The following is a 24,922-nucleotide window of genomic DNA, read 5'->3' on the forward strand; positions in this document are numbered from 1 at the left end:
CTCCTTGATCTACGTTTTAAAAGCACTTTACTGTAGTGAAATGTGTTTTTAGGACTAGATTACAGACAAGAACTGCCCAACACTGTAAAGTAGGTCTTTTCTTATAGGCCTGCTCTAACAAATTACAGCTCAAATGCTACTCACACAGTGATGCATCAGCGATAATAATCTCAAATTATATAGACTACATGCAGTATATAACACTATGAGAGGGGCCATTTGTCACAATGTGAAGTACATTTAGCTGATAATACTTCCATACTTATTTGCAGTGGAGTATTTTTACATTGTCACATTGTTTTTGTTTGTTTTTAATTGTTAGAATGAAACATAATGCAGGAGACTCAGTACAGGTTGTTTTGGGTGTGTGTCTGCATGTTGAAGCCTTAATGAGATGGAGTTACACATCTCTAATGCACAGAAAGTCTTGGATCCTGGATCTGGCGTTTACACATACGAATGTTTCCTTCCGCTAATCAGACCAGCAGGTTCGTGTCAGGTCACGCCTGGATGCTGGTCTTCCCGTGACCGGCTGGGCGAAGGCAGTCAAAGAGGGTCATTTTGCTGTTATTTCCCCAAATCTCTCCAAGACCCCACAATCAAAACAAATCGACCACGCGTGCTTTTCCCGCAGCAATGACGTCACGTAAGCCCTCCCCTTCCCCGCAAGTAAACAGAAAACGTTGAGGAAAACGTCCATGTCAGTCCCCCTACCTGTGTTTGACGCGGGGGACGTGCCGCGAGAGACAAAAGTGGACATTAATGCGGCGTTTCCCGTGCGTTTTTAGCAAACGTGCGAGATTTCGTGGCCAGCTGACACGCGCTGGAGCGATGAAGGGAGAGGCGGAAGTGAAGTCACTTGACAGACCGTCCATGTTATTATTGTTATTTTGGTAGCCCTGTGATGAGACGGGCTGGGGAGCCGTTGGTCTGCGAGACGACGACCGTTAACGTTACCGCAGGCCGCCCCGGAACGACACCACCACCACCGCCACCACCTCACTGACCCGGAGACAGGAGCCTCGCTGACGGCTGGGTCGGGGGGGGAGGAGGAGGGCGTGAGGACCCAGCTCCAGCTCGGCTCCTACACTCCAGCCGACCAAAAATAAAACGGCGACAAAAACAATAACGGCAAACAGCTCGACTTGTGTCTGTGGGGTTTGTAGCAGGGACGTGCCGCCGCAGACATGAACGGTATCACCAAGGGCCGGTTCGAGGTATGACAGAGGGAGTGGACCACCAACGGTTAAACTGTTTGTTTCTAGTAGACGTGGGAGTCGTGGGCTTGTATAAGCAAAGTGCGTGTGTGTGTTTTGAGTATGTGTGTGTAGACCGTGCTCCTAATTTCACATGCAGTCGGCAACCGAGGCGTTTTGTTGGTCAAAGGGAATCCGAAATCCTGTTATTGTCCTGCCGCACCAGTAGACAGCGACAACATGGAGCTCAGGACTGCGGGACAGGAGGGCTGTGGCTGAGGATAGTCAATATATCAGGGCCGAGGCTGGCTGGCACTGTCGCCTGAGGTTACAGGCTTTCAGGATTGGGGAGGGGTGGGTTGTGTGTGTGTGTGTGTGTGTGTGTGTGTGTGTGTGTGTGTGTGTGTGTTGGGGGGGGCTGCAGATGGAGAGTGATGTTGTAAATACAAGCAGTGTAGCAGCATTCAATTAGTCATCACTAGGCTTTGGCAGGTAGCACAGTGAAAACTGTGAGACCTCCTACCTGTGAATGACAGGTGCCACAGGAGGTTTGGGGTGGTTCAGATGGGTTTGTGCTCAGGAATCAGTGATAATATAGAATGTAATGAGGGTGCTGTGAAGTATCACGTCTCCTCCCACAACCTCTCCTAATTTGATCATGTTTGCAGGAAAGTGGTAAACACACAACCTCTCATACGTGTTAGAGCTATACAAGTAGGGAAGTGTCAGCGACATGATGTACTGGAAGTGTCAAAAGTACGCTCATTATGCAGGCATAATGATGCCTGTCAGTCTTGTAAGATGTTGCTGGATGGTGTTATTGATGCATTACTGTGTATGTAGCATTTTAAGTTGTCAATGGTTGCGGTAATAGCACTACTTTTTATAGATCATATTTTGAATTAAGACTGTCTCCCTTTAATTTAAAACCGTTCCATTTTTAATTTAAGCAGCAATTATAGCTTTCAAATACTTATAATGGAGTAAAAAAATATTGTATTTGCCTCTGAATTGTAGTGAAGTGAGTGTAAAGTAGCATACAATACAAATATTCATGCCAAGTACATGTACCTCTCTGTACTTGAGTAAACATACTTGGTTACCTTTCACTACTGCATGTGGTTTTACAGATTGCTTTGTGCAACTTCATATTTTCTTCCCAGCTGCGTGCAAACATTCAAAAAGCTCCCATTCCACTGGCCTCCTAAACGGTGAGCATTGCGTGTCTGAAAAATCATTCACACATTGTTGAGATTCCTTGAGCATTGACTTGATGGTACTTGACTTTCTCCATCAGGTGTTCAGCTGCTGTAAGCTTGTCAGTAGTGCGAACACGCTGCATGTGTCTGTGGCAGTGAATGAGAACAGAGGGTGGAAGCCGTGCTGATGTGTGTCGCCATATCGGTGGATTTCTCAACAGAGCCGTAAGCTTCTTAGAAGCAGATGAAATCCAGTGTGTGGTGGCTGGGAAACAAGCTGCTGTGTGTCAGAGAGAAGGACTGAAGAGTAGGGAGGTGATAGAGCAGACCTTCAGAGTGTTGACGAGTAGCCTGTTAATGCTTCATAATGAAGGGTACAAGGGGCACAGCTCCCTTGTACATCGCAGGCCACTAATCAAACACATAATATAACCCAGATCTGATTTCCTCATAGTTTCATGTTTCAAAGTAACTCTAACTCCACAGCTATGCAAGTTCAAAAGCCAGATTTACATATAAACCCGGTTACGCACTGTCTAGGAATAGGACGGTGGCTGCAGAGAGGAACTCCCTGCTTGGGAATGCTGCTCTGCTGGCACTGGGAACGAGGGCACCAGAGCACTGAGGTGATGACTTGAATGAAGCGCTTGTACCAGAGATGAACCTCAGAATGCCATGCCTGGCAATAATGGGAGAGATTACACACCTAATACTGTGGTCATGCCACTCCACCCGGCAGCTTCTCCCATCAGCCTTAGTTTGTGAAATGAGGAAACTAGATTGTATCTAGGCTGTTTCTTGTTGTTTGTTTTTCTTAGTTAGACTATAAATAAGTGGTGAGAAATGTCCACCATTAGTTCTGATAGCTCAAGGTGACATCGTCAGATTGCTTGTTTTGTATGACCACCGCTGGTCTTTAACCTCCCCCCAAAAAATATGTTTCACATAGAATTTGTATCACTGACTCAAATTTATTGGGCAAATATTTTGATAGTTAAAATCATTTATCAAGCAAAAATGCTAACCATTTTATTGTTCCAGCTGCATGAATTTTATATCTTATTTTATAGTAAATTGAATTAGTAAATTATGCTGGCCTCTCACACTAAACAGTTAATCAGTTAATTGAGAAAATAATCAGCAGTGCATTAAATAAACAAAATAAAGAACATTAACAGCAGCCCTAAATAATATAAAATAAAGAGCATAGCAACAGGCTTGAGCCAGCAAATAATTTGTGTTTTTCCCTGATACATGACTTAAATGATTACCTGATTATAAAAATTGTTCTGTGCCGATGCCATCTAATGTGAAGCCCACTAGCTTTTGTTTCTATTTCCTGTAACTGTGTTTGTTGAAGAAAAGTTTAAAGTTGAGTGATATGTTGCAGAGGTGGTTTGGAATTAAGTCTAAATTTAGTCCTAAATCCTAAGCCACCTCTGGCTTTAGCGAGACGCTGGGTTAATGTACTGTATGCCTTGTCTATTGAGAGGTCACGTTCTCTTCCTACCATTCAGTACAGTCGAGGTCAATTTACTTTCAGTTTACTCAGTTGACATGGTTTTACATAAAACTGAAAGTCATATGACCTATAATGTCTGTTAACCTTCATTAAGCTTCCCATAGAGGTGGTTGGCCCCAGCTGTCATGGGTGGACTGGGAAAATGTGTTATTCAATACAGAAGTATGCGGTATGTGGGAACCACTGATGGAAACGGTTGCTAACAATTTCCTGAAGCTATTACTGGATAACCAATATGTTCACTTCTGTGTTTCAGACCTCTTTGTCTTCTGGGTGGTTACCTGAGTGTAGACGTTAAAATTCAAACCGTCTTGGTTAATCTTTTGCTGGACCAACTCCTTGTGTTTTGTCTTTTTAATCCCACTTCCTCTCAAATGGCCTTTACTTCCTCACCTCTTTCCCTCTCACTGATTTTATGACTTTTAGACACATTTTCCTGTGTTCCCTGACTATATCACCACTTCTTTGTTTGCCTCTTTCTCTTACTTCCTCCTGCTCCCCCGTCCTCCCATCTTCCCTCTCCTTTATTGCTTTCTCTTTCGAGGAGCTTACAGCTGTCATGGAGCTAGCTGGAGCCAAGGCGTTTTCTGCATCAACCTTTGCTCCTCCTGTGCCTTTCCTCGCTCCCCTTTAGTGTTTTCTCATTTCGGTGTTTGAGTTTGTGTGTGACACAGCGGGGAGTCCCCCTCATTAGACACAGTTTCTGAGTCTTTGAGGATATTCAAGTGTATCACTGGCAGGATGCGTGTCTGCGGAGGCACTGCGAATGTGGGTGTTTGCCGTAATTTAAATTCATGGCTGAATACAGCCCACCTGATCTAGAATGTTCTGCCTCTGTTCTTCACACAGAGAGGTCTGACTTGAATCACCTGCGAGCATGTAAATGTGTGTGTGTGTGCATGCATGTGTGTGTGTGTGTGTGTGTGTGTGCGTGTGTCCCACTCAGCAGATGGCCAGACATCCAGTGAGTAGACTAATTGAGATAAGCATGCCAACAAGCTGACCAGGCTAACAGAATTATAATCTTGTAAGGAGGGGAAGTGGAAAGCCAAATGTAGCTCTGGTTGTTTGTTAGCTTATCTTAAGGAATAGCTTTTTTTCTCAGTAGAAAGTAAAAAGATCTGCAAGATTCTGTTTTTATTAAAGGATGCGGTCGCTTTTTTTTTTTTGGTCACACTTGCATGCTCATATGCACACTGAAAGTGTTAACTGGTATTGTTCTGGTTGCAAGGAAATTACTGTCTGAAGTGTTCTCAAAGTTAAAGAGGACAAAATTCAGCTGTGAACCGTTACTGTGCACAAAGTAATTAAGTTCTCAATGAAATGTTTTCTGAAATGATTTTTGGTGCCAAATTTCTCTTTGACAATGTTTACTTGCTGATCTGCAAGGGAGGAATATTAATGAAAAGAAGGAATTTCTTGCTAAAAAGATATTTAAAAAACTTCAAAAGATACCAATTTGTTCTAATTTGACTGAACTGAAGGTTCATATTGCCCTGACTCCAAATCAATTTATTTTTTACACGGAAAGAGCACTGTGGATCTCATCTCTCCTCGCTTAGGCTGAAATTGTTTTCAGAAGTGAACTTTATGTGGCCACTATGGTCAGAAGGAACCATTAAAGTGACCAACAGTGCTTCTAATGCATATATGGGAATATGAGGTTCAGTTTTAGACATTTAGACTTGAAAAAATGTGGACTTATCCTTTTAATGCGTTTGAGCTAAGCAAACAAAACAATACTGTCCCCAAGCCTGATTTAGATCTGTATTTTCTGTAGTGCTCTTGTGATGCTCTCATGATGCTTCCTTTGTTTTGATCCCTGTTGCCATTGCAGCAGCTTGTTTCTGTGTTATTGCTCTTGACCACCTCCAACACACACACACATTCACACTCACTCATTGTTATTGTTTATCTTGTATCTCGGCAGGTGTTCTCAAACAGCGATGAAGCCCCCATTAACAAGAAGCTCCCCAAAGAGCTTCTTCTTAGGTAAGATTAATAATACACCATCCTCCTCCACACACACACACAAAAGAAAACACAACATACCCTGGGACAAGGGCTAGAGTTAGGTCAGGGTTACTCATTAGCTGAAGCAGCCTTGAACAGTTATGTGTAAGAGTGTGTGTGTGTGTGTGCGCATGGCAGTGTACATGTTTCTGTTAACTGTTTGACCCACAGACCAATATTTTGCCCCACATGACTCATGAAACACACACACACTGTTCCTTATTTGTGCACACATATGTATGTGTGTGTGTGTGTGTATTTATGTGTGCAAAACACTCCTAGGCCTATGCAAACTGTATGCCTGTGTATGTGTGCTATAAATAGCTTGTCTTAGCTGGCGGGGAATTCCGCAGTGCTGTGCTCTTCTGCTGCTCCAGCTGTGCTCCATCCAGACTACCAGTACATCCCATTACCACCAGCACTACTTTCACTGGTGGCCAGAAAAACACGTACTCACTCATGCGCTCGCTAGCCGCACAACACATGACCTACTGTCACATGTGTCATGATGAGACACTTACACAACATCAGCTGTGAGGAGGCCTCATTGTTATGGCTGTAAATCTTGTTTTTGAACCATGGAAAGTGGGTTTACTGAAGCCTTTTTGGTATCTGATTTCATGTTGTTATGCTCTGTCACTATGGTACGCAGTGAGAGCCTCCATGTTGCCACAGGTGCATTTGTATAGTGCGTCTGTGTGTGGACATTCTGAACAGAATAATTCAACAACAACATATTGGAAGTTAGTTCACCCACTTTCATAATTAGACATTGGTTAGGAGTGGGATTTGGGATTTGGGACCTCAACAAGGAGATTTTGCCTCTCCTGACATGAACACTTGACTTAAAAGAAGGCAATTTCTTAGTTATTCAGCAGATTCTGTCTTATAAATGTCAGAAAATGGTGAAAAATACCTTACTGTAAAGTCCTGTAGCTTAATGTAAGATATGCTTGTTTTATTTGAACAAAAAGTCCAATATATGTGAATCATATATGTGAATCATATATCCAGAATATGTGATAATTAAACTGTTAAATTAACTAATTATTGTTCTCATTAGCATCACTGTTCACATTTAATGTATCACTGTGAGCGAGCCCATGTGCCTGACTTGTTTACGTGTTCGTCTACATGTCAAGTGGTGCATTGTAAACAGCTGTTATCTAGGCCAGTGCAGCATGGATATAAACTGTGAAAACTGTGCTGTGATACAGACGAACCTTGTCTGACCGACGAGCCTTGGCGAGAGAAAGAGTTCAGATTGGTTCAGGGTCTTCTTACCCAGAAGCGCTGACTCAGCACCAGCCCTACCACAACCAAAATTCATGTCTAACCGGAGTTACTATGACAACCGGTCTCAGACTGGTGGTGAAGGCTTGACTCTCTTATCTAGCCATGCTTGAAGGGCCAGGTGTGCACTTTGTGAACAAACAGGACTGTGTTCCATTAAAATCCCATTTTGTGCCGTGTCAGAAAAAGGCATAGCCAGGTAGGATTTGACAATCGACAGTTTCTAACTTATTTGTTTGTTGTGTTTTTGTTCAGAGGCAGCATTGAGGCTTCGCTGTGTGAATTAAACTGTAAAGCACGCTCTGCATTTTGCTCTGTTCTATCACCTCACCGTTATGGAAAAGGCCACATGAGTGACACAGCTGTAGTCCATCTGTATTCAACAACTTCTAAACTCTCTTCTAAAACATGCTGTTATTATCAATGTAAAAGCAGACTCACCAAATCAAATTGAACGATTGCTTCCCCGTGAGTGTGATTAACTAGAATCCTTCTATGGTTGGTAAAAGGCCCTCTTTTTGACATGCACACACACACACACACACACACGTATTATGGAAAGTCAGGTTGTGTTTGATTAAAACTGACAGACAATCAATGATCAACCTCATAGCCATTAACCAGTTATTAGAAAGGGAGATCAGTGAGCGCCTGCTTTGATTGGCCAACTTCTCTGAATGCCTGCAATCACTCCAAGGACTGGAGTGCGGTGTGCGGGTGCCTTTGTCGATTGTGTGCATGTACTCCCTGACATAAGGTTCCGGCATAGATAATACAGACATGTCCCAGCATGCCCTGGCCCGACACACATCAAAACACACAGCCTTTGTTTGCATGTATATGAAGGAGACAATGGCCAGCTCCTGTTTCCGAGGGTTAAAAGGACATTCAGACCCCAGCTGCACTCAAAGCTTTGGCACCATGACAATTCTCTGAATACCTTAAATTTTCTATGGACTGGCCCTTTAAGGCGCTTTTATGAGCACTAACGGGCCATTTAATCAATCATATGGGCTACATGTGTTAAACATCATGTATGTGCTTCTGTCTGTAAATACATTGTACAATATGTTTGTCTGTCTGTCTGTGCTGTCTGTGCTGAGTGCCAGAGATTACTCATTGGCAGATTAATGGATTGAGCTGACCCAGTAGCCTGCTGCATGCAGCCCTTTGTGGCTGACCAGCCCACAGCTCAAACACTGCCTGTTTGTGGGGCTACCAACCAGCCACACACAGGGGAATGTTCTGTTTTCTACACATTCAAAAAACATATGATAAATCATACAGAAAAATGTAATCATAAAGTGTAACATAAAGTTAAGTCAGAAAAAAATGTTTTGTGTTTTTTTTTTGTCTCTCTTTCTAGAATATTCTCCTATCTAGATGTGGTCACACTCTGTAGGTGTGCCCAAGTATCCAAGGTAAGCATTTTCCTCTCTACACCTCCAAACCGCCCACTGTGGACTAATGCACTTGTTGTTGTAAAAGAATGGACTGATGTAATTCTAAACTGTGATATGGTTAATTTAAAACCAGTTTACCATTATTGAATTTTTTGGAAAATGTCTATAACATAGCGCCACCTGCTGGTAATCACTATTCAGCTACAGTGCACTGCAGCTGAAAGCTTTTTATGAATGAGCTATCTGAGAATAATTGGAGCTTGGCATGTGGTCTGTGAATGCAGATCAGCTCCAATTTATTTCAGTAATGAAGATGTTGTTTCTCTGTATACCTGTGACGAATGACACTGTCCGTCTTTGTGTATATTACCAGCCATTGTTATGATTGGTCAGCTCATCATTCTCTTTATTAATAGATTATTTGTTAGGACTTTATCGTATCAGACAACAGTGAACGATGACCATTATAATTTCCCAAAGTTCAGGGTGACACAACCAACAGTCCGAAACTCTAACAATTCAGTTGACAGTGAAATAAAACAGAGAGAAGAACCAAATCTTCACATGAGCGAGGCTGTATGAGGTGAAAACAGCATCTAGTGAACCTGATGCACAAAGCGGGGAGTGCAGTGCAGCTACAGAGTGCTGTGCAGCAGAGGTTGACCCGCTACGTTCGTTCAATTCTCCCACATATTAAGATAACATTCTCTGCATTCACCTTCCTCCCACCTGTCTGACCCACATGTCTGTCTCTGTCCACATCCTGTCTGTCACCCTCTCAGGCATGGAATGTCCTGGCCCTAGATGGCAGCAACTGGCAGAAGATTGACTTGTTCAACTTCCAGACAGACATAGAGGTGAGAGGGGTGAATTATAAGAGAGATAAAAAAAGAGAAGAGTGAAGGGATAGAATGGACATTGTTTGTGTGCGTGTACTTGCCTATATGTGCTGCGTGCGTGTGCTTGTTGAGCAGCATTATCCAGCCCAAGGCTTAGTGCTGGGTCAGTAGGCTTTGGTGCCGACTGTGATGTCACAGCTGATCCTCTGTACTGTGTCTCTGTCCATCCCTTTGTCCGTTTCGTCTCTCTCTTCTTCTCTGGATCTGTGTCTCTCAGGGCCGGGTGGTGGAGAACATATCGAAGCGTTGTGGAGGCTTCCTGAGGCAGCTGAGCCTCAGGGGCTGCCTGAGCGTGGGAGATGCCTCCATGAAGTGAGATCCTCATTGTGTCTCTGGCATACTCTGATCTAATAAGTTTGGTTCTGCTTTGACTTTGAGTCTTGTTGGTTTGATTACTTGCTAAAGTAATTATGTAGACATGTGATTATGTTTAAAGTTTAAGCAGCTTGTGCAGTCTCAGTCCCAGGGGAGTTTGTGCAAGAGACTTTTTTTTATTATTCCATTAAATCTCACATTATTGTTTACACACACACAAACAAAAACAGAAGAAGAGCAATGGTGGTGTCATTTGGTTTTGACGTGAAGCCGTCTTATCTCTTGATGTGTTCATTTACATAGCTTCACCTGAAGATTTCTATCACCTCTATAAGCATCTGATTAAAAAAATTTCAAGCTGATCTTTGGAGAATAAGAATAGAAACATAAAATTGCTGTACAACAAATTCCCAAGGGCCAGTAGATGACTCTGTTAATTGGCTCAAAAGCAGCTCCCAGCAACTGACTTTTTATTTATTCAATGAAGCAACTCTGGAGTAATTTCCCTTCTCCTTCTCTACTGCTCGACTGTTTCCAAGGACATTTGCTCAGAACTGCAGAAACATCGAAGTATTGAACCTGAACGGATGCACCAAGATCACAGACAGCACCTGTGTGAGCCTCAGCAAGTTTTGCTCCAAACTCAAGCAGCTAGATCTCACCTCCTGCGTGTCCATCAGCAACCACTCCCTCAAGGCCCTCAGGTAGCACCTGCACACTCTTTGTTGTCCTGGCTACTTAAACCCAAAACCATATAACACAACTGTTGTTTTTTATTGAACGCAGGTGTGGTATAAGACATGTTCCCATTTGCTTTCTGTTTGTTTTGTCTCTGTCTTCACTGTGTAATGCGTGTGCACGCTCAGCGATGGCTGCAGAATGCTGGAGGTGTTGAACTTGTCGTGGTGTGACCAGATCACACGTGATGGCATTGAGGCTCTGGCTAGAGGCTGCAATGGTTTACGGGCGCTGTTCCTCAGAGGCTGCACACAGGTACAGTAATGGCTGTGCACGCATTATTTTGTTTTGAGTGGACATTTTAGGCTTTCTTTGTTGGAATTTTAAGGTATTTTGACCCTTTCCAGACTCCTTTTTTATGTTAAAATACAACTCTATTTAAATACTGATGTAGCTCAAATATCAGAAAACATACAAGTAAATTCACAAAGGACCTTAAAGACCATCCTTTTAGTGACCATATAATACCAATATTTCTTAAAAGTTAAAAGAATTGTGCCCTTTTCCCTTCCTTTTTTTTCCAAACACAACATATTTTCCATTCCTTTAATTTTTCTCATTGGTTGTTTTTTTGTTGATGCAGTGGTTTGTGTCTATTTGGCATTTTCTTTTCTTGCTGCCTCTGTAGAGCCAATATTTTCTTCAGGCTGTTGTTATTTTTTTTTAACCAAGGTCTAGTCTATTTTTCTGTCCTGTGAAAGTACCATGAAACCTCCATGAATCATCTGTTGGCACTCACAGGGGACAGCAGTCACATATGAACTGATTTCATTGCATTCATAAGTCACTGTTGTTTGTTGGTTTTTAGCCTTCGCTTAGACACAGACAGATGCATAAATTATTGATCTTGGTGTTTGATTAACAATACAGTGTATTTCTTTATTTTAACCCAGTTGGACGATGGAGCGTTGAAGCACCTTCAGAAACACTGCCCAGAACTCACCACCATCAATATGCAGTCTTGCACAGTAAGACAAACATTTGGTTGTGGGATGTGTGGACAGAGATAATAATGCATGAGGGATGAGGCTGCATGCCTCTGTGTTTTGGTAATATATCTTGTGTGTCTGTTGCCTCTAGCAAATAACAGATGAAGGTCTGGTCAGTCTGTGCCGAGGATGCCACAAGCTACAGATCCTTTGTGTTTCTGGCTGCAGTAACATCACTGACGCCTCCCTCACTGCAATGGGGCTCAACTGTCCCAGACTCAAGTGAGAAAACACACACACTTATAAGGATGCAAGGACATCAACAACTTGCTACAGTATATCCATTTCATTTCCCAAAATCTACTAGAATCATCATAGGTATTTGTGGATTAGCAAGTAATTTTAATCCACAGAAAGTTTTTCAGTTTCTGTGATGTCCTTCCGCATACATAAGGGCAAACAAAAGAAAAGGACCCACACACTATCTACACCTTGAAAATATGGGATTAAACAGCCATGTTTATGATCCAACAGTGCATCTCAGGTCTGACACGTGATCCCAAATCCAGTTAAGAATGAGGGACACTACAATACAACCCATTGAAAACCCAGTTTTTGCCTATTTGCTGGTTGATGTAAATTAACCATGGTAACACCCAATGCTACACCATACCCCCCAAGTAGCCTTTACAAGATGTGTGTGTGTGTGTAACTATGTGTTTTCAGGATCCTTGAAGCTGCACGATGCTCTCACGTTACAGACGCAGGGTTCACTGTGCTGGCCAGGGTGAGTTTTATTTTCCTCGTATTGTTGTGTTTTCTCATTTGCGAATCTTTTCTTGGGTCAACCTTTCATTTCACCTTTATATCACCGAGTTTGATCAAATGATTTCTGTTTTTCTTCACAGAATTGTCATGAGCTTGAAAAAATGGACTTAGAAGAATGTATTTTGGTAAGACAATTTATGAGTTATTTCCAACAAGGTGCTCACAGTGTTTATTTATGTTGAATCTGGAATAATTCTCATTACATTACACTGTAGGAAAAAAACTGTTGTGTGCATGGCAGAGTGCATTTCCTGCCGAGAGGTAGAGAGAGCAGTCCGATGACCTCAGTATTTAAATTGATTTTGACAGAAAACAGGGAGGGAGACAGACAGGGTGACGCAGGAGAAAAACTTAGCTGGATATGAAACTAGACACAAACGTGCAACACCAGCTTCCTTGTGTATATGAATCAAGCTTGTCCTCTCCACAGGTGACAGATAACACCCTGGTTCAGCTGTCAATCCACTGCCCCCGCTTGCAAGCACTGGTAAATCTTTACACCTACAGTTCTGATTTTGTGCCATTTCCTGTATTCATATGGAGCTTTAATCAATCAATCAGTTTGTGTGGGTCATCAACCCTGTCTGCTGTGCCCTGGACAGTCCCTGTCCCACTGCGAGCTGATCACTGACGATGGCATCAGAGCTCTAAGCAGCAGTACTTGTGGCCAAGAGCGCCTCACCGTGGTGGAGCTGGACAACTGCCCCCTCATCACTGACGTGACACTGGAGCACTTGAAGAGCTGCCATCGTCTGGAACGCATTGAACTCTATGACTGTCAGCAAGTCACCAGGGCCGGCATCAAACGCATCCGGGTCAGTGGAAGTGCAGGCTTATTTTTGAACACAGATCAGAACAGATGGTCTTGTTGGGCACTGGATTTCAAAATCATTGATTAGTTAGGCCCAGCTTCCAGAGATCAAACAAATAGTTCAACATTTTAGTATCTACAGTAATTCACTGTCTTATTGAGAATATGAAGAGAGGAAGTCATACGGGTCTGTTAACTGTAAGGCTATAGCTAGCAGCTGGTTAGCATAGCTTAGCATAAAGACAAGTAAAAGGAGCAAACAGCTAGCCTGGCTCTGTGTAAAGCTCACTGAAAAACATGATTTATATTGTTTGCATAATATGTACAAAAACTGCGGTGTTAAAATGACGATTTGGGTTTCTATCTATTTACTATGAATGATTTAGGGTATTTGTACAAAGCTAAGCTAACCATCTCCCAGATGTAGCCTTATATTTAAAGGACACGTATGACTCTAGGACTGATCCTCTCATCTCACTGATCCTCTCATCTCGCTCATTCAAATATGTGAATTTCCCAAAACAACAATAACAACAGCAACAACAACAGACTGTTCCTTTAAGGAAAAATGGTTTACTGGAGACTGACAACAATCTCCATTTTATGCTTTTCATCTGTGTTTTTTGAGTGTTGTCATATCCTTGTATTAACTTACCTCTTCCCCCCACAGGCCCATCTTCCAGAGATCAAGGTTCATGCATACTTTGCCCCAGTGACACCTCCTCCTTCTGTACATGGAGGTGGCCAGCGTCTGTGCCGCTGCTGCATCATCCTCTGACAGTGGAGGGCCAGGGGGGGCCACCTCTGTCTACAGGTCCTGCTGCTCTGATATGGGCTGAAATGGGGTTGGAGTTGGGGGTGGGGGTGGGGTAGGTGTAGGGGAGAGGAGGGGCTGGACCCACTCACTGCTCCTGATCACTGATCAATACATAAACTGGTCGCCACTGGTCGCTGATCAGTTCAACCTGCCCCTCCTCTCTCCTCTTACTCACCAATCAGCACTGCAGCAGCCCCAGCTTTGGGTGTGGAGGGGTGGGTGGAAAGAACATGGATGGATGGACTTTTTCTCTCTCTGTCTCATTCTCTCTTTCTCACTGTAAAGACAAAAAAAAGGTTCTCCACTCCATTCTGCTCCTCTCACTCATGACTCCCCACCTGTGGGCATGGAGGACTGAATCTGGACAGCTGGGGATGGGGAGGGGGTCTGAACAGTGAAACTACAATGCATCATGTTCAAACTTAAAAAAAAAAAAAAAATGACGAAAATGTCAACTGGGACAACAGTTCGCTCTGTGGAGTATCATCTCAACCAATCACATGACACCTCTATGTGACCATCCTGTGATTCATTCTGCTTTGACCAATTAACACGCAGCATGGAGGGAGAGGCGAGCTGGGATGTGGGGAGACGCAGATCTTCTGGATATAAAGGAAGCTTTGACACAGCCAGCTTTCTTTGACGAACAAGAAGTACAACATGGGACATGTGACATATTTGTGCATCTGAGAAATTTTGGTTGAAATTTCAGTCCTGTTCGTACAGACAACGTTTTGGAATGGGGAAAAAAAATACATTTATGGCAACTCACTCGAAATTGGGGTAGGCCAGCACAAAATTGTTTTCTTTTCCTTTTTTTTTTGTGCTTATTGTAATTGTTCATGCCTGTCTATCCAGAGAAGGAGATATGTCATTCTTTTTGAAATGGATAAAAGAAAATGTTGCTGTTTGACAAAAAACAACGTATGATTCAGACCCTCGGTGTCTAAAAGTGCTATGTTGACTCTGTATGCTGCTGGGAGGAGTGGCCTCTCCTGTGCACTGCGTGGTTATGTTGGCTCGTAGGCCCTGATCCAGTCCTGTCAGTAGCCCTGTGCACTAGCTCCTGCCTGACCACTCAAGCATTTGTTTACATGCTGAATTAGGTAAGCACCACAGACAAACTTGTTTACATCAGTAGGATTCCAGTCTCCCTACTGTTCAGACTGAGTTTAGTAACACTGATAAAACTGTGGTATACCTGCTGTTTTTAACTGGACTGTGACGTCCGTTATTCAAATTTATTGCTGTGTGTATTTGGATATAAATCAGGGCTCATGTTGGTGCAACTTTGCTTCAAAAATGAAATGAAATGAAAATTTGCTTAAAGCGGAGATAAAAGGTACGAGATTGTGAGCAAAGGCACATCAACTTTTTGACAATCACGTGAATTTATGTATTTGAAATTTGATTTAGTGTAGTTTTGTGTAATTGGCAATTTACTGATGATGTAGGGCATAATGAATTGCCTGTGTTCAGTATACTCAACTCACTTAATACTCCAAGCAAAGGATAAGGAATTATTTAGAATTAGACACAGGTCTGATGAGATCTGCCAGTCAAATGTATTTAATTGATCAGCAACAAATTCCCATTCATTCAGTCAAAACATTGATGACAACAGGAATATTGTGTGGAGTGACTGGAAAGCCCCAGAGCTAACAGTTTATTTCACTCTATCTAGACACTTCTACAGACCAACAGGATCTAGCCATGCTTAATAACACATGTATTGGGCCTGAAACATCACTCCTCAAAGCACTGAAAATACAACAAAACAGGAGCATCTTGCAATATTGTGCTGCAACAACAGATTGGCAAGTGCTGTGGAGTGCCAAGTGCTCAAAGACTGGGGAGATTGGCAGAGCGATGGATAGGACTGAAACAACAAGAGCAGACAGAAAGATAGAGAAAGACTCTGATGGACTCGCATACATAGCTGATTTGACTGGCTGTGATACTAATGCCCTCTCTTTGACAGCTGTTTTAACAGTTTTATGTTTAAGAAAATAAAGAAATAAATTTAAAAAAAATAAACAAATGAATAAATAAAAGTGACTAATAGTAAATGTACCTTGACTCTGGTGTGAGATTTTGTCCCCCAGTATCTGAAGAGTACATAATGGCAAACTGCGGCAGACTGGACACAGGCCACATCGCAAGTGAACCGCTAGATGTCACTCAAGAGCCGTGTGGACGGCTGACACACCCGCATTAACAGTGCAGTGTGTTTGATTCATGATTGTGTTACAAAAACAAAAATTTGCTAACCGCAAGTAATGACAAAAAACTATAATTATACTTAGTACTGACATGCCTATCTCCCTATTTAAACACAAGTGTGGGTCACGGTAGTGTTGATAATTCGACATTTTACATCAGGCATTATGCTGGCTAGCTGTGCGGTGCCCGAAGACCCATCGGCCTGATCGTTGATCGGTTGCGCCCGCTGATAAACTGCAGTCTCCGGCAGCGCGCAACCTTTCAACGCCTCTTAACGGGTTTAGCTGTAGCGGTGATTATTTTTGGATTAAAGACAAACCAGCTACTGTGGGATCAGAGCTGAGCCCTTATCGTGGAGGTTTGGTGCAACTTTATTGTTGAAGGAGTCGACAGCTGAAAGATCAGCAGACTTTCCAGCCTGTGGTTATGGAATAGAAAAGCGGAGAGGAGCCAGGCGTCAGGCCTGCGGATAACTAACGTTAACATTAGCTGGCTGAGCTAGCTGATGTGAGGCAGTCTATCCTTATTTGAGTCTCTGTGCTAACTAGCAAGGTGCTATTTTGTTAGCATAACAGAAAGCAGGTTTGCTAGCTTGTTTTGGTGTGGATATATTGAAGGAACTTGCAGGGGTTCATTATTGTTACGCGTTTCCTGAACTTTCTTGAAGTTTTAAGCTAACGGTGTATAGGAAAGGACATAGTGAGCTAACTTGGGTCTTTGTCATTCAAAGTTGAGCTTTTGACTTGGGCGGCGGAATGAGTGTTGAGTTAAATTAACTGTATTTTTATATAAGGGGATTGCATGTTGATGATCAAATATCAGTTAGACGCAGTCCAGACCGCACAGTCTCTTTGCCTCTCCACGGAACTACAGTTTAAATCTTTTTCGGACCCCGTCGTACATACCATTGCCTCTTGTCTTTGGCCGGCTTCTGTGGCTGGCCACTCGGCACTGGGTGCCCAATGGAGGAACATGACAACATGGACTATTTTTACCAGCAGGTAGTGCAGAAAGATGTTACCCGCAGGTTGCAGGTCGGTCAGGACCTCATTGACTACCTGAACGACCCGCATCGCTCCCCGGACGTGGAGCAGGACAAACCTCGTCTGGATAAAACCATAGACGAGCTAACGGGATGGGTGAACTCCAGCAATTTCAAGGTGAGGAATCTCGACTAGTCATCGTAGGGCATCGCAGTGTCACTGCAACACTCAACCCCTCGGTCTTTTCATTAATTATTTTTCACCAGTTTACCCAGTCAACCGGAGGGGAGTAATGGGAATTTTATGTTTTTTGCGAAGAGGTTGGTTTCAGTGCAAACTTGCGCTAAAAGCATACATTTCAAACGAGCTGTCATCGCCTTAGTGGCGTAAAGAGCACTGTCAAATCTCCTTTAAAACATAGCTAATCCAACTCGAAATCCATTCCCTCAAGTCAGTAGAAAAATTGAATTTGCATATATGCATCTTCCTATCAAACCAAATGCTGAATACTGTGTTTCTTTGTGATAAACTAGTCGTTCATTCGTAGATCACAGGAAGAAGACATTTATAGATTTCATCCCAATGACAGCGTAGGTCATTCCTGTGGTTTGTTAGAGTTTTTTTTGTTGTTTTGACTGAGACAGTGTGTGTGTTAAGGGAATCCATTGTCAGCACTGTAGACTACTGGAGCCCTGGATGAGGTGGGGGAGGGGTCAGAAGACTCATTGTTGTGACCTGTGCTTTCTCTCCATTTACTCTTCTACTCTCATTTTCTATCCCTTTCTCTCCAACTTACAGACATACACCATGTTACGGCGTTTCATCCTGTGTGTGTATGTCTGTGTGTGTGTGGCAGCCTTGTCTGCACCCTTTGCCATATCTCAGAAATGCTGGAATGTGACATTTTTGCCAAGGCATCACACAGATCCAGACAGCAACTCACAACAGTCTGAAATTTCTTTCTGAGTCATACTGAAATTGGACTCCCAAGTCTATTTTTGAATTGATTAACAGTCCTACTTATCTGTGCAGACTGATAGGCGGGACTGTGAGTGTGGAAATTGTGCATTCAGAATAACAAAGCATCCTCTCTTCGTCTGGGTTTCTCGTGGTAGAAAATGCTGATTTGTCTTGGTTGTCACTTTGTTGTCATATTATTTTAAATACAAGTTTGTAAACTTATTTCCACCCACTGCAAAGATGCACCAATACTGCTGATTCGATTGCCTGATTTCAGGTACCAATTCCCCTGTGTGTTGTTTCAATGACAAATGAAGACTCACATCATTAGGTGTGGATATTGTCCAAAAAACTATTCTGGTTTTTATCAGTTTTTCTCATAGCACCCTCCTTTCTGAAAAAATACAGATGCTTATAGATGAGGAAACTTTGGTTGGTTTGGTTTTTCACAATTTGAGCAAAACATTCTGGGACTCATCAAAGTTTGCAGTTTAGACTTGAAGTTTAATTGAAGTGGTTATGTGGTTAAAAAGGCCAACTTTAATCTTTTGCCCCAAATCAGGCAAGAATCATGTTGTCGGGTGCAGTTCAGTCCATTCAGTCTATTCCCTTTTGTTCTTATTCGTTCTTTTCTGAGGATAGCACATACAGTAACAGGAGCTCAGTTCAGTGTCTCGCAGTGATGTGCGAGTACCTTGTGATTCCCCAGGGGCTTCATGTAGCAGACTTTTAGTGATGCTGATTGACTCCCTGTCGGGCAGAAATACAGAGGACGTAGCCGTAAGCAAGATGCTGAGTCAGCTCAGAGAGAGAGGAATGGAGGGATGACGGGAGATGTGGATGATGAAGCGGGTAGTGGTGGGGGGGGTGAGAAGTGAAGCCCTATATGGGGTATGGGAAGGTGAGGGGAAAACACAAGTCATGCCTCAGAAATACATTAGATTTTCAGGCAACAGTCGCAAGTTCCTCTTTTAGGAATGGATAAAATGCTTAATTTTCCTCTCCGCTGCCTTTGTTCATCTCTCTGTTTCACTTGTCTGGGTTTTTTTTTTTTTGACAGTGAGTCATTTTCACCCTCTTCTTTTTTCTTCTAATAGGTAGCAGATTTTCGCTTCACTCTCACAACATCAACACAGAGGGTATTAATTTTGCATGTTGCGTATATGGGCAGCAGGGCGATGATTGGATGCTGACTGGACCAGTCGAGGGTTGATACTGTAACCAGACTGCCCTTGACACGCACTCTAATCTTTGTAATTTTGTTTAATACAGTACATTTCAGTAGAAAGGTGTTCTGTGTCTTCCCCATTTTGTTGCCATTATGTTAGGCACAACCCGTATCCTTAAAAAAATCCTGTCACAATTTAAATGTAACTGGGCCAGTATGGTAACAAAATAGGATAATGTAATTTGATGCTGCACGAAATAAAGGCATGTTTTCCCATTGCTCTGTTTGTACCACAAAATTCTTCGTCACAGCAATTTGCTTCATGCCTACCTATTGCACAGTGACCACCAAGATGAAAATGAGTATATACAGTATTGTGCAACAGCTTGAGCAGGGATTTGAACTTACAAAGGCCTTCATTCACTGTCAAAGAAAGCAAACAAACAAATGACAAAAATGACCATCACACAGCCTGAGGTGACGTTCTCAAACTTATTTTTCCATCAACAACAGTCCATGGAAGCGAAAAGCAACAAATCAATCAAAAGGGGAATAGACAACCAAAATGGTCTGATTGTTGCAGCACTTGTCACTATTTTTGCACATTTTGTCCGCTCCCAAATGTTGCTGTCTGGACTGTGGACTGTTTTTCAGTCCAAAATTCGCTTTAAGCCTCTCTAGAATCCAGTGCAAACCCTGTACATGGTATGCGAATTAACAGGCTAAGCCACCATACACACCGAGCTGAGACTTTACAAAGAGCCATTCATACCGTGCTAAATATTTACTGTTGTGTTTTTTTTGTTTTTTTTTTCACCAGCATGTTTAGTCGCTCGGATTTTCTGAAGCTAGAGATATAGTTGTGTGTTGTAGAACAGTGTCTGTGTGTTTCAGAATGATCCTTTTAGTCCACATGCCCGATGTTTACTTTAGTAAATACCTAAGTGCCCTTTTGGTCTTTCTTCTTTCTTCCCTCATTCCCTCCTTGCACCTGGTCTGACCTTTCATCAGAAAAGACCTTTTAGAGGGGGAGAAAACCTGTCCTCCCCTGCCATTTTTCTGCTGTCCAGAGTAGATAACAAGCCCTGTCCCCTCCATCTCTTGTCCTCCATCTCCACCTCTCTGTCTCTCTCCAAGTGAACATGCCATATGGTTGTGGGCACTGAGCTTGTTGGGGTGCTGGGTGAAGGAGGAGGGGGGAGGGGAGGCCTCAGGACTGGATCCTTCCTGTATCGTTTCTTTTTCTCTCTTCCTCTCCTCCTCCCCCTAAATTAGGTCAGTGTGAGGGAGTCATCGTAGTTACCCTGGAGCTCATGTTTCTTATCCAGGTGATTTTGGTTTTCTCCAACATTGCTTGGCCTTCATCTCTGCATTTACCCCCCCGCCCCTTTTTTTTTATTTCTGTGATTTGATTACCTGACTCCGCTCTTCCTTTGACTAAAATAGGCAATAAACTGCCGTCAACAGGACAGACGAGTGTGGAGAATAATGTTTTAATGGATTTTCTTGGACTGTTCAGTGTGTTACCGCAGCATTGCCAAAACAAGCATTCCAGCAGCACAGCACAGTGTGGGATGTGATCCTAATCAGAAACACAGTGGAAAACTCAATGTTACCACTCGACAAAAATCCAGTCTACCTTCCCCCTACGAGTCATATCACAGGCCCGTTTTTCCTCTTGTGACTGGTCACAGTGGCTCTAAACATGAGAGATGAATAAGAGGACCGTCAGGAGTCACTTAAACGAAAATAATCACATTATTAACCCGTTGCATACATTTTAACGTGTTGTTTTAACATCAGCATCTTATTCTGCCATTCACTTAAGTCATCACGTTGGTATCCAGAAGTCATAAGGTTTTCAACAAATTTCTAAAGTGCAAATGAATGTGTGGTATGATTAGCTGCTGTTATGTGGGTAGTTTAAAGAGGGCACAACAGGGTTACATAATCAGGAGTGCCACATCTGTTAACAAACACAACCTCTGATACAGTCTATTACTTATTAAATATAACATTTGTGTTAGTGCCTGAGATTATTTTTCTGACTGTTAACCAGAGTACCTTCTCTTTATTGATTCAAACAAATGTTCACACTCAGCTAAGCACCATACTTCAGATTATTTGTGTGACAAAATAATTTCGACTGAAAAGTCACTTATTACATTAAATCGCAGAAGACTTGCTGTTATAGACCGCAAGAATAAAGCATTATGAATTCAGCTATAATTTCATGTAGCCAGTCGCACTACAAGGCTTATCCACATGTCAGATTAGTTTTGGAGACTCAACCCGCTTTAAAATGCTTTTGGTAGACTGACTACCCTCCATCTTGAAAAGGCGACAAGGAGAGGCTTTAATTTCTTGAACATGATGGAATTACTTCACCACCTCGGCTGTTTGCAGAGTCGGCAAAACTCAGGAGACGGTTTGATTCAGCGTTTTTCAAGTCTGTTTAGGATGCCAAGATTATACTTGATATTTGGCTAAAACATCTGCAACGAGAACTTAATTTAATCCTTGGCGCATGTGTCTCCCTATCGCTGCCGCCACTGTGGTTGAAGCGTCAGCAGAGCGGTTGAAATGTACTCAGTGTTTCTGACATGAAAAGTACAGGAAACTGCTGGGCAATGATGTCATATACCTGAAGCCATGCGTATTTTATAATTATTGTGTATGATCCACTTTAAACTTTGTTTCTGTCTCTGTGTTTTGTAGGTGGCATTGTTGGGGATAGACATCTGTGGTGCGTTTGTGGAACGCATGGGAGAGCGGTTCAAAGGTTACCTGGGCACAGGTGAGATATCCAGGGTTTTCAAAAGCTGAAAGCATTATGCCATATTTACAGGGAGACTCTTTGTGAGATGTGAGAGTTTGCACACTCCTAAAGGTTTTGTACACTTTTTTTTATCTTGCTTCTGAAATACTGGAAAGTAACTTCATGAAACACCCAAATGCTTTTTATATTTTGTGGGAATTCCCTTGACCATAATAAACCTGTACAAACATGTTGTCAGGTATCACAGAGCCAACACACACTGTTACGATTTAGTTTGTAGTTCTTTGCAAAGGGGATTATATGAATGTCATTAAAGTCTGAGTCTTAAGTCTGAATAGTTTCCAAAGTGAAGCATGCATAAATGGCAGCAAAGACTACTATTTCCCAAATTGTTCTCGACAACACTTATCTGTACTATTACATGGAGCGTGTATTCTTGTGTAGACTGTTCGGCATTTTGGCTCATGTCCTTCCATTTTGTCTCTCACTTCCACTTTGTGGTTCCCCTGCGACAGATCAGCAGCACTGCTCCAAAGACTGGCACCACCCACACCACCTCCCTATTATATGTACAGCCTTTAGTACATATTTAGGCTCAGAATTGTCTGCCATACTGTAGCTTTGTGTATTACGCCCCAAAACCACACTTCACAGTCATAAGGCCCTTACACACCGAATCGTGTCAGATTTCGTGCTCTGTCAGTGAGTATGTGTTATGTCAGTGCCAGCTCTTGTGTGTGTGTGCCCGCTTAAGGTGTCACCAGCTGTCTTTGTCAGCCAGACTGGCTCCTGTCCCCAGCAAACACACTCAATCCTACAGTGCAGCTCTGGGATGACCTGGACCTGTCACACTGTGCAAAGTCTGCTGCCACATGCAGACTCTCTGACTGACTAGGACAGTGGCTCAGCCTTTCTCTGTGTGTGAGTGTGTGTTTCAGATTGATGGTAAAAACATCTCTGAGCCACCGCTGGAATCTCTCTCCCTCCCTCCATCTCTCATTCTCCCTTTCCTATGCTTTCTCCCCTTCTCCCTACATCCACGTTCACTCACAGGGGTGGAGTATGAAATCATTGAGACAGAGTGATTGTATTGATCTGCTGGACTGACTCATTGTACAGAGCTACTGCCATTCCACTGTACGTGTCCACGTGTTTGTGCATGCACATTGACACTGTGCTGTTGACCATTGTGCAGAGTAACTCCCGCATATGAAGTCAAATGGAAGTGAAACATGCAGATCGCTGAAGGGTGTATTTTGACTGTGTGACATTTTCCTGTTTGCAGTGTGGCAGATAAAGTAAAGTGACATGATTGGCCAGCCAGCAGCTGAGTGGTTTACCAGTTTGATTGTGGTGTTGAGAATAATGAAACAAAATGAGTCAGATAACCAGTTACAAGCAGAGTGTGTCTGTTTATTTTCATTCTTACTACAGCAGATGACTTCATGTGCAACAATGCCCCCTGTCATTTTTTTCTGTTTGAGAATATTGTCCTTGTTGCCAAGGCAGCAAACTATTATGGTAACATAATGTCCACACACACAACTACACACAACTACACACAACACAGGAAAAGGACAGATGACATCACTGCACATTGAAGTTTCAAAATAGGAATGTGAGTAGGAGTTTGTGTGTGTGTGTGTGTGTGTGTGTGTGTGTGTGTGTGTGTGTGTGTGTGTGTGTGTGTGTGTGTGTGTGTGTGTGTGTGTGTGAGACAGAAACAGATTCATCAGAGTTGGCTTAAGGGGAATTTTTGAATCTGTGGCTAAAGGATAAGGCTGGTGACACACAGGCCATTTTTTTTAAGTAAACAACGTTCAAACAGATCAGTCCAAATCATTCACTTGATCATTGCTGTTGTTAGAGCAAACTGAGCATATTCATTGATATTTGTGTCTACAAAGGAATTATGCAAACTTTATTTTTTGCAGTCGCATTTTTAGTAACAGTTTATGCACAATAATAAAGACTTTGAGAGTCCGGTTATCTTTTGCATATGCTGGAAAAGTGCTTGAATATTACTCTGTTGTAAAACCCTGTTTACTGTGAGCATCACTGCATTACATTGACCTTGTTACTGGAGCAGTTGTGGGTTAGACAAAGTAGACATGACATGAAAGCATTTGATGATCTTGACATTATTTTAGTCACGGTCCGTTTCTCATTTCCTGTCTTTTCTTTCCCCTTGTCGTTTGAGAGCCTTGGTGGTCTTATCAGAGCGCTGTTGTTGATTGTGTTTTAGCTTAAGATTTTACATTACAACAAATCTTTGTCTCTCTCATATCCACAGGCTCTTAACTAATGATAAATTCATCTCTTTGACCCTCTGTGTGTTTTAGAAGTGCTCCACTTGGGGGCAGTCTTCAGTGTCTTTGCTATTTAAATCCAGTAGAGGCTCAATGTCATGTGTGGCCTCATTTTGCCTGTACTTTATGTAAATACTGCACATTAAAATGCATTTTTCAGACAGTGACTCTCATCACTATGCTACTGTCTCTATCTCTCTTTCTTTCTCTCTCTTTCCCTCCCTTCCTCCCTTTTGTCAATTGCTTTTTCTGTGTAGTTTTGCCAGCTTTGGTGGACAGGCTGGGCGATGGAAAGGACCAGGTCAGGGAGAACAGCCAAGCTCTCATCCTTCGCTGTATGGAGCAGACTGCCGCGCCCATGGTGAGACTCACACACACAAACACACAGGCATGTACATAAAAATCAAAGTGTGAGGCAAAGACAGATGGTGACTGAGTCCATATATTTTGGTTGCTTCTCAATATAAGGTGTCACATCCTGACAGTAGATGGTAGAAAAGGTGGCAACTTCTAAAGCTTGTCTGTTTTGTATGCTGT

General features: G+C 42.6%; 2 protein-coding genes across 4 annotated transcripts in view; both read left to right on the top strand.

Annotated features, from left to right (window-relative positions):
* The first annotated feature begins 531 nt into the window (after positions 1-531).
* On the top strand, positions 532-16,036 carry fbxl2 (F-box and leucine-rich repeat protein 2). The gene is made up of 14 exons (XM_046418313.1): positions 532-1,217; positions 5,848-5,909; positions 8,590-8,644; positions 9,409-9,483; positions 9,743-9,837; positions 10,380-10,544; positions 10,707-10,833; positions 11,472-11,546; positions 11,659-11,789; positions 12,234-12,294; positions 12,416-12,460; positions 12,766-12,822; positions 12,938-13,150; positions 13,817-16,036. Exons 1-14 carry the CDS (start codon positions 1,188-1,190, stop codon positions 13,922-13,924), a joined length of 1,299 nt encoding a protein of 432 aa, XP_046274269.1. The 5' UTR covers positions 532-1,187; the 3' UTR covers positions 13,925-16,036.
* Positions 16,037-16,368: 332 nt separating this feature from the next.
* clasp2 (cytoplasmic linker associated protein 2) overlaps positions 16,369-24,922 on the top strand; it is a 48,781-nt gene continuing 40,227 nt past the window's right edge. Inside the window, exons 1-3 of one of the 3 annotated variants that reach the window (XM_046418310.1) lie at positions 16,369-17,346; positions 22,016-22,094; positions 24,643-24,746. In XM_046418310.1, coding sequence (XP_046274266.1) covers positions 17,149-17,346; positions 22,016-22,094; positions 24,643-24,746 — 381 coding nt within the window. In that variant the 5' untranslated portion in view covers positions 16,369-17,148. The remainder of the gene's footprint in view (positions 17,347-22,015; positions 22,095-24,642; positions 24,747-24,922) is intronic. The other 2 variants (XM_046418311.1, XM_046418312.1) reach the window with 2 other exon arrangements.

Source organism: Scatophagus argus, chromosome 17 (genome assembly GCF_020382885.2).
Source record: "Scatophagus argus isolate fScaArg1 chromosome 17, fScaArg1.pri, whole genome shotgun sequence".
NCBI lineage: Eukaryota > Metazoa > Chordata > Actinopteri > Scatophagidae > Scatophagus > Scatophagus argus.

What these genes read in the sequence shown, in the direction of transcription:
- fbxl2 (XM_046418313.1), top strand. Translation starts at nt 1,188, where the DNA reads ATGAACGGTATCACCAAGGGCCGGTTCGAG. An exon ending in TCAATATGCAGTCTTGCACA is followed by an intron (nt 11,547 to 11,658) that starts GTAAGACAAACA and finishes TGTTGCCTCTAG; the next exon opens with CAAATAACAGATGAAGGTCT. An exon ending in CCGGCATCAAACGCATCCGG is followed by an intron (nt 13,151 to 13,816) that starts GTCAGTGGAAGT and finishes TTCCCCCCACAG; the next exon opens with GCCCATCTTCCAGAGATCAA.